The 12,500-nt window shown below is 48.0% G+C and overlaps 1 protein-coding gene across 1 annotated transcript in view; it reads right to left on the bottom strand.

Annotated features, from left to right (window-relative positions):
- Window positions 1-2,808: 2,808 nt before the first annotated feature.
- palm1a (paralemmin 1a) overlaps window positions 2,809-12,500 on the bottom strand; it is a gene marked incomplete at its 3' end in the record, with an annotated part of 29,205 nt that continues 19,513 nt past the window's right edge. Inside the window, exons 6-11 of the mRNA XM_083647360.1 lie at window positions 12,270-12,335; window positions 8,665-8,796; window positions 4,747-4,959; window positions 3,872-4,150; window positions 3,204-3,357; window positions 2,809-2,827 (exon numbers count right to left, since the gene is read on the bottom strand). Coding sequence (XP_083503486.1) covers window positions 2,809-2,827; window positions 3,204-3,357; window positions 3,872-4,150; window positions 4,747-4,959; window positions 8,665-8,796; window positions 12,270-12,335 — 863 coding nt within the window. The remainder of the gene's footprint in view (window positions 2,828-3,203; window positions 3,358-3,871; window positions 4,151-4,746; window positions 4,960-8,664; window positions 8,797-12,269; window positions 12,336-12,500) is intronic.

The raw sequence follows: 12,500 nt of genomic DNA, 5'->3' as shown, positions 1-12,500 counted from the left end.
CTCACATTTTGGCTTGGGTGTCAATTTAGGACCATACTTACATTAGATTATTTTTGCAAGTACTTGAATAGCTACTCTATAATAATTTAATGCGAGTACTCAAATATTGAAATAGCTTAAAATGCCCATCCGTAGTCTAAAGCAGGTGGAAACTTTATAAACCCCAAAGGATCTACAGAAGTCTCTATTTAGCACCACAAACCCCACAATTCGTAGCTCCCCCAGAAATACACCAGGTGAAGAGATAAACACTCTGCTGACCAACAGGCTGATACAACACACAAAACCGTAAGTGTCTTTGGCTAACTTTGAGTAATGGATGTCCATGCTAATGTATGAAAGGCGTCCCACAGGGCACGATGCTGGGCCCCTTTCTGTTCTAATGAAATACGCATCATGAAGCTAGCTTTCCTCCCGTCTGCCAGACTGTAGCGCTAAGGCCTGTTTGTTTAGCTAATTATATTCAAGTCTGACTGATGCCAGCTTTAATGGTTAGGGATGCATGCATGGGGTTTCTTGCATAGCTCTGGGTATATAATGCAGGGTGGAGTCGGATACTGAAGGCAGTTTCTGTGGGAATATGAAAACCAGCTCCGTTACTATGCTGAGTCAGCCCTTTATCACTCCCGAGCATCGGGAATTCGTATCGCAGACCGAACCTGGAGGATGAAGACGGACTCATGACGTGACTGAAGTGAATTCCAGTGTTGGACTAAGGCTAAGAAGATGGGGCTTGTGGGTGTTCTTCCTTCGGTGGAGGAGAGCTACGTTGTTCTGTCTGCTGGGTTGCCACGTCTTCACCTGGAGACCAGCAGCAGCAGCAGATCAGATAGATTCTGTCAATAGAGACACGAGAGCTCGCTAAAACCTCCACACATTATGTGGCTGTAAAGACTCTTCCAGCTGTGAGAAACTAATCCAACATCAAAGACTTTGATCAGTGCCATTAGAAACCAAAGCTTTATGAGCCGAGAACTGAGGGAAACACGATGGAGGAGAAAAGAAACGAGCAACCCGTCAGGAATAGGGATGTCAGTTTCGGTTACTTTTCCTTTTGAAGTGCACCCTATCTATCTGCAAGCAGTATCCAGGGGTGTGTTCAATCTGCAGAACGGTGTGCACCTTGTACTACGGCTTCCGGGTTGAACATCATGTTTCCTCCAAATGGTGTGCATCTCTCATTTGGTTTGCGTGTCAGAGGTGTTACCCAATCAGCAATGACGTGTAAATAAACCCTGCCATTTAACGAGGCAGTGCGCACAGTGGAGCCAACAGATAGGTGCAACCAGGGCCGTAGTGGAGGGTAATCGCCAGTAAACGCAGTTTACCCTCCTCTACTCACCTATTTTCAAATGACCTATATAAATCAATGGATTACATTAGTAGTGGTACAGTAGGCTACATTTTGTGAAGGCAATGCCCCTCATACACATTTAGATAAGACCCTTAGCTAAGCCTGGGGGTGTTCTGTTGAACTGCGATCTCTGTATACGTGTTTTTAAGACACCTAAATGTCCGCTAGCATCTATGTTGACTACAGTAAGGTCATGGCTTACCTAGAGAAAACCGGCATCAGCCATACCACTTTATTTCCAAATGCTTTAGGATGCAACCAGCATTGCTTCCCATGGTCAGAAAAAGTCGGCACATTTTGTCGCGACTCGTAGTAGCTTTTGCAAGAGAAAAAGTCATCGGGGTGAAAAGTTGCCAAGTTGGTAACACTGGTGTATTATATGAAAAATTCACCTATTTTCGGTGGTTACCGACCGTCAACATCCCCAGTCATGAAGAATCACTTCAGCAATGAAAACAAACACACCAACAGCCAGTTGGAGAACAGGATGTAATGTAATATGATGTAATGTAATCTGATTAGTGTCATGTAATCTGCAGCCAACATGAACACTGTGTATTTAGTGATGACTTGAATCGGATGGCTGATTCACACACACACACACACACACACACACACACACACAAGCTTTGATGCTGTCAATTTCAGGAAACTGATTAATTTTCAGCGCATTTTCACATCTGTTCCAACAGCATTGTGTTGTTGAACGATCAGTCTCTGAAAGTCTCTTTTTATTTCTCACGTTATCAAAACCAAAAAGCCAAGCGGATTCGCCACAGCATCATGATGTCATCATCAGTCCTGGAGCCGACCCACGAGGGTTTCGCTCCAAACGCAACTTACAAAAATCAAATAAATAGCTCTCTCAAATGAACCATTCATAATATAAATGTATGGGCTGAGTCCCATTGCTAATGCTAATCTTTACTTTCCTTCCAGCCCAGTCGGCAAAATGAAATGTTAGCATGTTATGTTTCTGCAATCCACAGATATGTTCCATCAACCTTTTTAAATACGTGTATATCCACGCCTACTGTAGACCTCTAGACCTACATTAAAGTGAGGGCACTGTGCTCGGGGTGGCGGGTGGCCTCTGACATGGGAGACCGGGGTTCACGTCCCAGCATGTTCAAAGTCTACCATAAATCACATTGAATGTTGTTGTTATTTAAGCTACGGAAAGCACAACTGCCCAGAGCGCGTTGTGTAGTTGCAGCCCTATGCTCCATTCAGGAGCCTATAGGAAATAATTAGAACCATAATCCTAAATTTAACCAAAGTTGTTTTACTTGGCTGAACATAGTCAAGCCAAAGTTGTTAAAGTTGTTTTATTTGCGTTTAACGTTGGAAAGGTGGTGAGGTTTTCAAATTACCCGCTGTTTCGTTTCAAATTTAGGTTGAGATTGTGGACGCGTAAAATGCCAACGTTTTACACTGGCGACTGGGTTGCTCCTTCAGAACGTTCGCACCAATCTGCTCACAACAAAAGTGGAAAAAATGAAACACTGGAATACAAAAGTAAAAAGGCGGAAAGGAAATAGAAAAAAAATGAATGAATGAGATTCATAAAACAGAGATGAGAATGAAGTCGGTGGAAAGACGGAAACAGGGAATGGATTCCTTGGTGTGGGGGATGCGGGGTTAGTTCGTGTGTTGTTGGCGTTGGTCTCGTTTGACCTGGAAGTGTCCGGTCCTGGTTTTGGCTCACATGATGATGCAGCACTTACACGGCTGCTTCTCCTTGTTCATCCCCTTCTCTCCCTCCTCCTTCACTCCCCCCTCCTTCTCTCCTCCCTCCTTGTCTCCTCCCTCCTTGTCTCCTCCCTCTGGCTCCCCGTTGCTCCCGGACGGCTCATGCTTGGCGGGCGTCTGGGCGGGCGAGGAGCTGCTGTTGGGCGGAGGAGGCGCGGCCGTCAGGGCGGCCTCCTCGTTCCCCCCCGGCGAGGTCTCGTTCCCCCTGGGCAAGGTCTCGTTCCCCCCGTTCTTGCCGTTCTCCAGGGTTTCTGCAGGTTTCAACAAGTTACATTTAGAGGGAGAGGGAGAGAGAGAGAGAGACCGAGAAACCAGTGAGAACCCCTCGTCTCATCCACCCCGGGCAAGATCTCGTTCCCCCCGGGCGAAGTCTTATCCCCCCCGGGCGAGGTCTCATCCCCCCGGGCGAAGTCTCATGCTTCCCCGGGTGAGGTCTCGTCCCCCTGGGTGATTAATCGGTTAGTCGATTGACAGACAATTAATCGACAATTAATCGACAACTATTTTGATATTAATCGTTTTGAGTCATCTTAAGAAAAAAAGAAAAAATTCTCTGATTCCAGCTTTTTAAATGTGAATATGTTCTGGTTTCTCTACTCCTCTATTACAGTAAACTGAATATTTTTGGGTTGTGGACAAAACAAGACATTTGAGGACATCTTCTTCGGCTTTGGGAAACACTGATTTGATAACATTTTATAGACCAAACATCTAATCGATTAATGGAGAAAATAATCGACAGATGAATGGACATGCAGCCCTTACCGTTCTCGGCATCTGTGATGAGCACCAGCTCTGCCTTCACCGTGCCCTGCAGCCCCAGCACCTTCTCGGTCTCCGCCTCGTCCTCCACACTCTGGTAGCCCATGAACACCATGGTGACCGGGTTCTCTGCACTCGCCTCGCCCACGCCCGGGTCCACACCCGCTACACCCGGGTCCGCACCCACTTTGGCTTCCAGGCCGGTGATCTGGGCCCTGCCGAGGCCCAGATCACCACCCGCTTTGGCTTCCAGGCCGGCGATATGGGCCCTGGGCTCTGTGCCTAGAGATGGGGAGCCCATGGCACACCAATCAAACATTATCCAACAACTCCCAACTTTCCCATGGCCAATCATTTCAAAACAGCTCTGCACTCACTCATTAAAAGTGATGGTTATTGAGGTCATTCCCAAATCTGTGAGAGGTGGAGATAGACTCAAACATCTCCTCCAAAGAGAAACCTTTTGGCTAATAACTCTCAAAGCCACTACATTCCCTAAATGACTCATTCAAATGAGGAGGTTACTGAGATGTACCCCAGTCCAGTCTTTATCCCCTTTTAATGCACAAGACTCTTTATTTGGGGTACAGTTGTTTTTTCTCCTTTTTTCTTTTTATGCTATATGCATTCTCCTATGGTGATCCATATGGGCCCTTAGTTGCCTAATAATGTTGATGGTGTGTTTCATGATTTGCACCTGTCGTCAACACCTCTTACATTTGATTGGTGTCCCTATATATTGATGTGTGCTTGCTTTCATGACACTTACACCCTGACAAAGGCTCTTTGAGCTGAAACGCGTTGGTTTGCTCTGATTTTAATTTTTGTATAGTGTGTTATTGATTTTCAGGTTTTGAGAAATTATTATCGACAAATACCTATCGATACCGGGTCCCGATCTGGCTTGGCCTCCAGGCCGGTGACCTGGACTCGGGGCTCCGCCTCGCACGGCGCCGGGGCCAAAGCGGCCTCCCGAGGCTCCGCCCCTGTCTGTGACATCAGTGACGCCTCGTCGGCTTTGTGGATGAGGTCATCGACCTCAGAGGAGCTGAGCTGTTGCACACCGCTCTCCCCGTTCATCTCATGAACCACTGAGGGAGAGAGACAGACAGAGAAAGAGCGAGAGACAGACAGATAGAAAGAGACAGACAGACAGACAGACAGAGGGAGAGACAGATAGAAAGAGACAGACAGACAGAGGGAGAGACAGACAGATAGAAAGAGACAGACAGAGGGAGAGACAGACAGATAGAAAGAGACAGACAGACAGAGGGAGAGACAGACAGATAGAAAGAGACAGACAGACAGACAGACAGACAGACAAATAGAGGGAGAGACAGACAGAGAGGGAGAGAGAGAGAGAGAGGGAGAGACAGAAAGAGACAGACAGAAAGGGAGAGAGAGAGGGGAGATGATGAAGCTGAACTATCCAGATGAGGAAACTTGGCTGTTGCCCTAAAGATTTCGGCTCGATCTAGATCTGGATCTGGACCTTCAGCTGGAGGAGAGGAGAGGAGATGCTGCCTCCTACTGGCAGTCCTGATCTCCTGTCCTGATCCTTCCTTTCCTCCAGCACTGCTGCTCCAGCAGCACTGTGCCATGCTGAGTCATGCTGAGTCATACCAGCACCACGAAAACCACCTGGAGTCACTGTTGCTGCCCATTCATTGTGTATTGGATGTCATCGCCTTCCAATGCATGCTGGGATACCTGGCGACGGACGGGAACGACAACAGCGATGAGAGGAGGGGCACAATTCAAAATTCAAACGGAAAAACAGCAAGACTGCCAATCAACTTTGAACTTTCACTTTCACTTCACAGGTGGGAGAGGAGTGTGAGGAGTGAGAGGTGTGAGAGGAGTGTGAGGTGTGTGAGGAGTGTGAGGTGGGAGAGGTGTGAGAGGTGTGTGAGGTGTGTGAGGTGGGAGAGGTGTGTGAGGTGGGAGAGGAGTGTGAGGTGTGAGAGGAGTGTGAGGAGTGAGAGGTGTGAGGTGTGAGAGGAGTGTGAGGTGTGTGAGGTGGGAGAGGTGTGTGAGGTGGGAGAGGAGTGTGAGGTGTGAGAGATGTGTGAGGTGTGTGAGGTGTGTGAGGTGTGAGAGGAGTGTGAGGTGTGAGAGGAGTGTGAGGTGTGAGAGGTGTGTGAGGAGTGTGAGGTGGGAGAGGTGTGAGGTGTGTGAGGTGGGAGAGGAGTGTGAGGTGTGTGAGGTGGGAGAGGAGGTGTGAGGTGTGAGAGGTGTGTGAGGTGGGAGAGGAGTGTGAGGTGTGTGAGGTGGGAGAGGTGTGTGAGGTGTGTGAGGTGGGAGAGGAGTGTGAGGTGTGAGGAGTGTGAGGTGTGTGAGGTGTGAGAGGTGTGAGAGGAGTGTGAGGTGTGTGAGGTGTGAGGAGTGTGAGGTGTGTGAGGTGTGTGAGGTGTGTGAGGTGTGAGGTGTGAGAGGTGTGAGACGTGTGAGAGGTGTGTGAGGTGTGAGAGGTGTGTGAGGTGTGAGAGGTGTGTGAGGTGGGAGAGGTGTGAGAGGTGTGTGAGGTGTGTGAGGTGTGAGAGGTGTGTGAGGTGTGAGAGGTGTGTGAGGTGTGAGAGGTGTGAGAGGTGTGAGAGGTGTGAGAGGTGTGAGAGGAGTGTGAGGAGTGTGAGGTGGGAGAGGAGGTGTGAGGTGTGAGAGGTGTGAGAGGTGTGAGAGGAGTGTGAGGAGTGAGAGGTGTGAGAGGTGTGTGAGGTGGGAGAGGAGGTGTGAGGTGTGAGAGGTGTGTGAGGTGTGTGAGGTGTGAGAGGTGTGTGAGGTGTGAGAGGTGTGAGAGGTGTGTGAGGTGGGAGAGGAGGTGTGAGGTGTGAGAGGTGTGTGAGGTGTGTGAGGTGTGAGAGGTGTGAGAGGTGTGAGAGGTGTGTGAGGTGTGAGAGGTGTGAGAGGTGTGTGAGGTGGGAGAGGAGGTGTGAGGTGTGAGAGGTGTGTGAGGTGTGTGAGGAGTGTGAGGTGTGAGAGGTGTGTGAGGTGTGAGAGGTGTGAGAGGAGTGTGAGGAGTGTGAGGTGTGAGAGGTGTGTGAGGTGTGAGAGGTGTGAGAGGTGTGTGAGGTGTGTGAGGTGTGTGAGGTGTGAGAGGTGTGAGAGGTGTGAGAGGTGTGTGAGGTGTGTGAGGTGTGTGAGGTGTGAGAGGTGTGAGAGGTGTGAGAGGTGTGTGAGGTGTGTGAGGTGTGTGAGGTGGGTATAGAGTCCGAGGAGCGGTGCTGCGGCTGCTTTGGTCTGAGAGGCAGCTTGAGAAAGGCACCCTCACCGACCCCGCTCTCCAGGGCGCACCACAGTCAGCTTGACAAGGCGGAGGCGAGTACATTAACCGTGTAGCGAGTATGTTCCCCGTGTAGCGAGTACGTTCCCCGTGTAGCGAGTACGTTCCCCGTGTAGCGAGTACGTTCCCCGTGTAGCGAGTATGTTCCCCGTGTAGCGAGTACGTTCCCCGTGTAGCGAGTATGTTCCCCGTGTAGCGAGTACGTTCCCCGTGTAGGGAGTATGTTCCCCGTGTAGCGAGTATGTTCCCCGTGTAGCGAGTACGTTCCCCGTGTAGCGAGTACGTTCCCCGTGTAGCGAGTACGTTCCTTGTGTAGCGAGTACGTTCCCCGTGTAGCGAGTACGTTCCCCGTGTAGCGAGTACGTTCCCCGTGTAGCGAGTACGTTCCCCGTGTAGCGAGTATGTTCCCCGTGTAGCGAGTATGTTCCCCGTGTAGCGAGTACGTTCCCGTGTAGCGAGTACGTTCCCCATGTAGAGAGTACGTTCCCCGTGTAGCGAGTACGTTCCCCGTGTAGCGAGTACGTTCCCCGTGTAGCGAGTATGTTCCCCCCGTGTAGCGAGTACGTTCCCCGTGTAGCGAGTACGTTCCCCGTGTAGCGAGTACGTTCCCCGTTTAGCGAGTATGTTCCCCGTGTAGCGAGTACGTTCCCCGTGTAGCGAGTACGTTCCCCGTGTAGCGAGTATGTTCCCCGTGTAGCGAGTACGTTCCCCGTGTAGCGAGTATGTTCCCCGTGTAGCGAGTATGTTCCCCGTGTAGCGAGTATGTTCCCCGTGTAGCGAGTATGTTCCCCGTGTAGTGAGTACATTCCCCGTGGAGCGAGTACGTTCCCCGTGTAGCGAGTACGTTCCCCGTGTAGTGAGTACATTCCCCGTGGAGCGAGTACGTTCCCCGTGGAGCGAGTACGTTCCCCGTGTAGCGAGTACGTTCCCCGTGTAGCGAGTATGTTCCCCGTGTAGCGAGTATGTTCCCCGTGTAGCGAGTATGTTCCCCGTGTAGCGAGTACGTTCCCCGTGTAGCGAGTACGTTCCCCGTGTAGCGAGTATGTTCCCCGTGTAGGTGCGATATGGTGGGCTACATTCTTTTTCTTTTCTTAATTGGTGTGTGAAGTCCTTGGTATGCTCTGTCAACAATGGAGTTTACTCAAACTTTGAAAACACTTGGGAGCCTCACAAGCCCAACCTCAAAATCCAAGATGGCAGCTCTGCCCTTTAGCTGTAGTACTGTTTATTAGCACTTATGTCTTATTTGTGCCTCATTAAATCAGTCATACACACAGTACTGTCTAAATTCTATCTGTGGACATACAGTGTTAGTATGCGCAAACTACTGCAAAATGCGTTGTTATCAACTGTTATTGCTAACAATGGCTAGCCTAGCTAGAGCTAACCTGGCTGTTTTACTGGAACGTGGTCAACTCGGGTGTGACATCACTCAACTGGGATATTCTTAGCTCCAAATACAAAAGGAATGCCCCATTAGTCTGGCCAAGCAAGGGTCTGGGTCTGGTGAGGTCACCTTTCTGCTCGTCTTCGTAAACTTTGACCCCGTGGTGTGAGAGGTCAACAGGAAGTAGAGTGTTAGTCGACAGAACCTTGGTCTCCCCCGTCACTCTGTCACGCTCCACCGTTATCTCCACTGAGTACATGGCTGGAGGGGAGGGGTTAACACAGTTTTAACACACACATACACGCACACATGCTCACACACACGCACACACACACACACACACACACACACACACACACACATGCACACACACACACACACACACACACACACACACATAGCTAGCGGCACGGCAACATGTAAGGTTTAAAGCCCCCCTCCAGTCAGTTTTTTCTACATGTTTAACAATTGGTGTTCTATTTCAAATGTTCTCAATCTTCTATGAGCGTATATATATATATAGTTGCACACCATCTGGTTCTGTGCACCTTCTGGTTCTGAGATCTCAACAACCGGGCAAAGGATTTCAAAGCTGATGCCCCCGTTGCAGGCTTAGCTAATGTAGCTAACCGCTAGCTAGCTAGTTAACATCCCAGCTTGTTCACAGTCAGAATCAAATTGTCATACATACAACTATAGCGTTCCATTGAGTCGTACGTCATCGTTCAAATTGATTATACTGTATGAGACGTAGGCGATATATTTAAGCAATAGCTCACTTCTGGCTGTGATATATGCTCATTATATTACAGCTGAGGGTCGTGCTTCGAGGGCGAAAACACCCTGTAACATAATGAGCATATCGCGGCCTCTGGGCTATTGCTTTTACAAAACAGTTACCAAGTATGGCAATATGAAAGTAACAACTTCAATTTAAATCGTTTTTATTCATGTTCAAAATAAAATAGTCCCTCTTGGTTGCCTGCACATAGTTGCATAGTGCAGTTGCTGTGCAACCTAACATTGACGTTAGATAAGTTACAGCTGAGTTACAGCAGCTAGCTAGCAACACAGGCTATCTCCGGTTTAACTACTACTTTTGTAGTTGTAAAACACACCTATCTGAAACAACCGAGCAACGGATGTCAAAATTAATTTTACCCTTGCATAAAACATGACTTGTGCATGTTAACAAGCTCATGTTTCAGTCACTCAGTGGCGTTTTGAGAGGAGTTTGAGAGTAGAAGCTAACTACTAGCTAGTTGGTCACTACATTGAACACCCTTCTCAGACACGGAGTGATACGGAGTTGTGCGGCTCTGGCCCTGGTATATGCTCATTATACCACCGCTGTGAACCAATCAGATCACTTGATTTGAGGGACCCTTTTTATAATTAATAAAATTTATATGAATACATTAATATTCATATTTGTTGTCTATGTTGACGACAACAGACCTCCCATGAGGATGTAAAATCATGAGAGGAGAACGAAGAATCAGACCATACTGCAGCTGTATTGATAACATCTCTCTCTCTCTCTCTCTCTCTCTCTCTCTCTCACACACACACACACACACACACACACACACACACACACACACACACACACACACACACACACACACACACACACACACATGCAGGGACAGGGGGACAGACAGACAGACAGACAGACAGGTGGCAAACAGAAAGACAGACAGTTGGTTAGAAAGACAGACAGGTGGTGAAATAGTGTGTCACTGTGAGAACACCCAGAGCTTTCCAATGATATCCCGTGTGTTAGGGTGTAACCATGGCAACCATTCTTTTGGCTTCTTCAAAATGGCCAGAATCAGCACAAGCACATTTTACGGGAGACGGAGAGCTAATCAATCAAAGTGAACTATTGGTACTGCTACATGTTAGCCGGCCAAAGCAGAAAAGACGTACCAGAGGGAACGCAGCAGTAAGCCAAGCCATAGCGCAAACTAAGCCAAACCGTATAACTCCCCCAAAGCACCACCATTCCAGCACAGCCATGCTAGCAAATGGACTGACAAAGTGAAACAAAGAAAACCGAGTGCTAAACACTAAACTAAACTAAACTAAACTAACTAAACTAAACTAAAGCTTAGGATGAGCCCCCATTATGTTACAACCCGGGTCAAGGAAATAAAAAAATAAATAGGAGAGAGTCATACGCCAAAGTAAAAGTTGATTAACTAACTAAAACTAAGGGGAAATAATTAGACAACCCCCAATCAGATTCATTCAATCAAATTCATTCAGATTCGTTCAGATACGTTGGTCACTAGTGATCGGTTGTGTCATAATTTAATCTACTGTAATATGATCTCAGGTCTGTCTTCTATGTTCATGCTGGACTCACCTGCTTTCATCAGAGTGTCTGTGATTCAGACAGAGACAGAGACAGACAGACAGACAGACAGACAGAAAGATAGACAGACAGACAGAAAGATAGACAGACAGACAGTCAGACAGATGGAGAGACAGACAGACAGACAGACAGACAGACAGACAGACAGACAGACAGACAGACAGACACAGGCTGTATTGGAAACCATCTACTGTACTGTAGTACATGATACTGTACATACTATAATGTAGTATATGCAGTATCCAAACACAAGCAACATCTGCAGTATGCCAAAAATAGCCGGATGTTGTTGCCTGGGTCCAGACCTTTGACTCCGCCCACTCCAGGGATTTGAGTTTTGGCTGCTTCTGGTCTGACATCATCATTATGCAAATGTATTTTCTCCAGCTTCACCAGCGAGTCAAGTTCAAGAGTTCAAAGAGGGCATGGTTTCACCATGAACTACTGCACCCGGAAGTCCGGCGTTGAAGCAGGTGGTTTACCAACACTGATCCCTTGTATTCAGTCTGATATCAGGCTACGGATGTCATACTGATTGCGACAAAATCTCCACTATGCATCCGACCACCTTCTGTGTCCCACAATGCAAAGCGCCGGTACGGTCGCAACAACCGCCCGGCCACTTTAGCAACAAAACAGCCATGACTCTCTGTTCATTGTCAGATAAGCGTTCCCCATCTCTCAGGCAAATATTCCTCTTTGGGAAAATCATGATGAAAACAACACTTATAACTTCTCTTCTTTTATAGAGAATAAGGGGATGCTATCATGCTACACAGTGGTTAGTCATTAGCTGCACTATTGTTTACGTCCACTTTCCAAACCCGGAAACGGCTAAGCCTGGCCTAGCATAGAGACACTGCATGAAATAGGCCACGCCCCTCACGGGGGAAAGCTCTCCGTTCACTTCCATTTCCTTGAATAAAACATAGCTAAAAGCTGTTGTGTGGTGGGCTGCGCAGAAGAAAAATGTGGATCTAGCTGTCAATGAAGTAAGTTGGAGTGTTCACCTTCTGTATATATGATCTTTGTGTGCAACACCTGACCATGCACGCGACATAGGAGAACGCCAGGATGGGGGGTTTGTTTGTCGTTTTGGGCGTGGTTTCTGAATGATGACGTGCTCCGCAGTGTCTCTATAATGCAAATTAATCCATTTAACAGTTTCATACTCCATACTACTATGACAAGCAGTATGCAGTATGTAGTAGATACTGCGTTCGTCACTAGTATCCTACCTATGTAGTAGGTGGTTCCGAATACAGTCATACTTTCCTTGCCTTCTTTCTCTTTTTTCTGTTACTCCTTTCTTTCTTTTCTTCCTTCCTTCCCTCGCTCTCTCTCTCTGACTCACCTGTCTTCACCTCTTCTCTCGGCCCTCTGGGTTTGTTCATTCGGGGGCTTTTATGAACCTTGACCTCTGCAAGGGGTCACAGGAACAAGGAAGTGGGACAGGAAGTGGGGGAAGAGACAGAGAGCGGAGTACAGAGCCATCAGGCCGAAGTAATTGAACGATCCATCAATAAGTGGATCAGGAGGTCATCAGAGAATCTGATTACTGTCATCATTATACACCCAGGAAATA

The sequence above is a fragment of the Poromitra crassiceps genome (genome assembly GCF_964638095.1).
Source record: "Poromitra crassiceps genome assembly, chromosome: 12".
NCBI lineage: Eukaryota > Metazoa > Chordata > Actinopteri > Beryciformes > Melamphaidae > Poromitra > Poromitra crassiceps.
The sequence above is the reverse complement of the archived record's forward strand: the minus strand, read 5'-3'. Positions and strand labels throughout refer to the sequence as shown.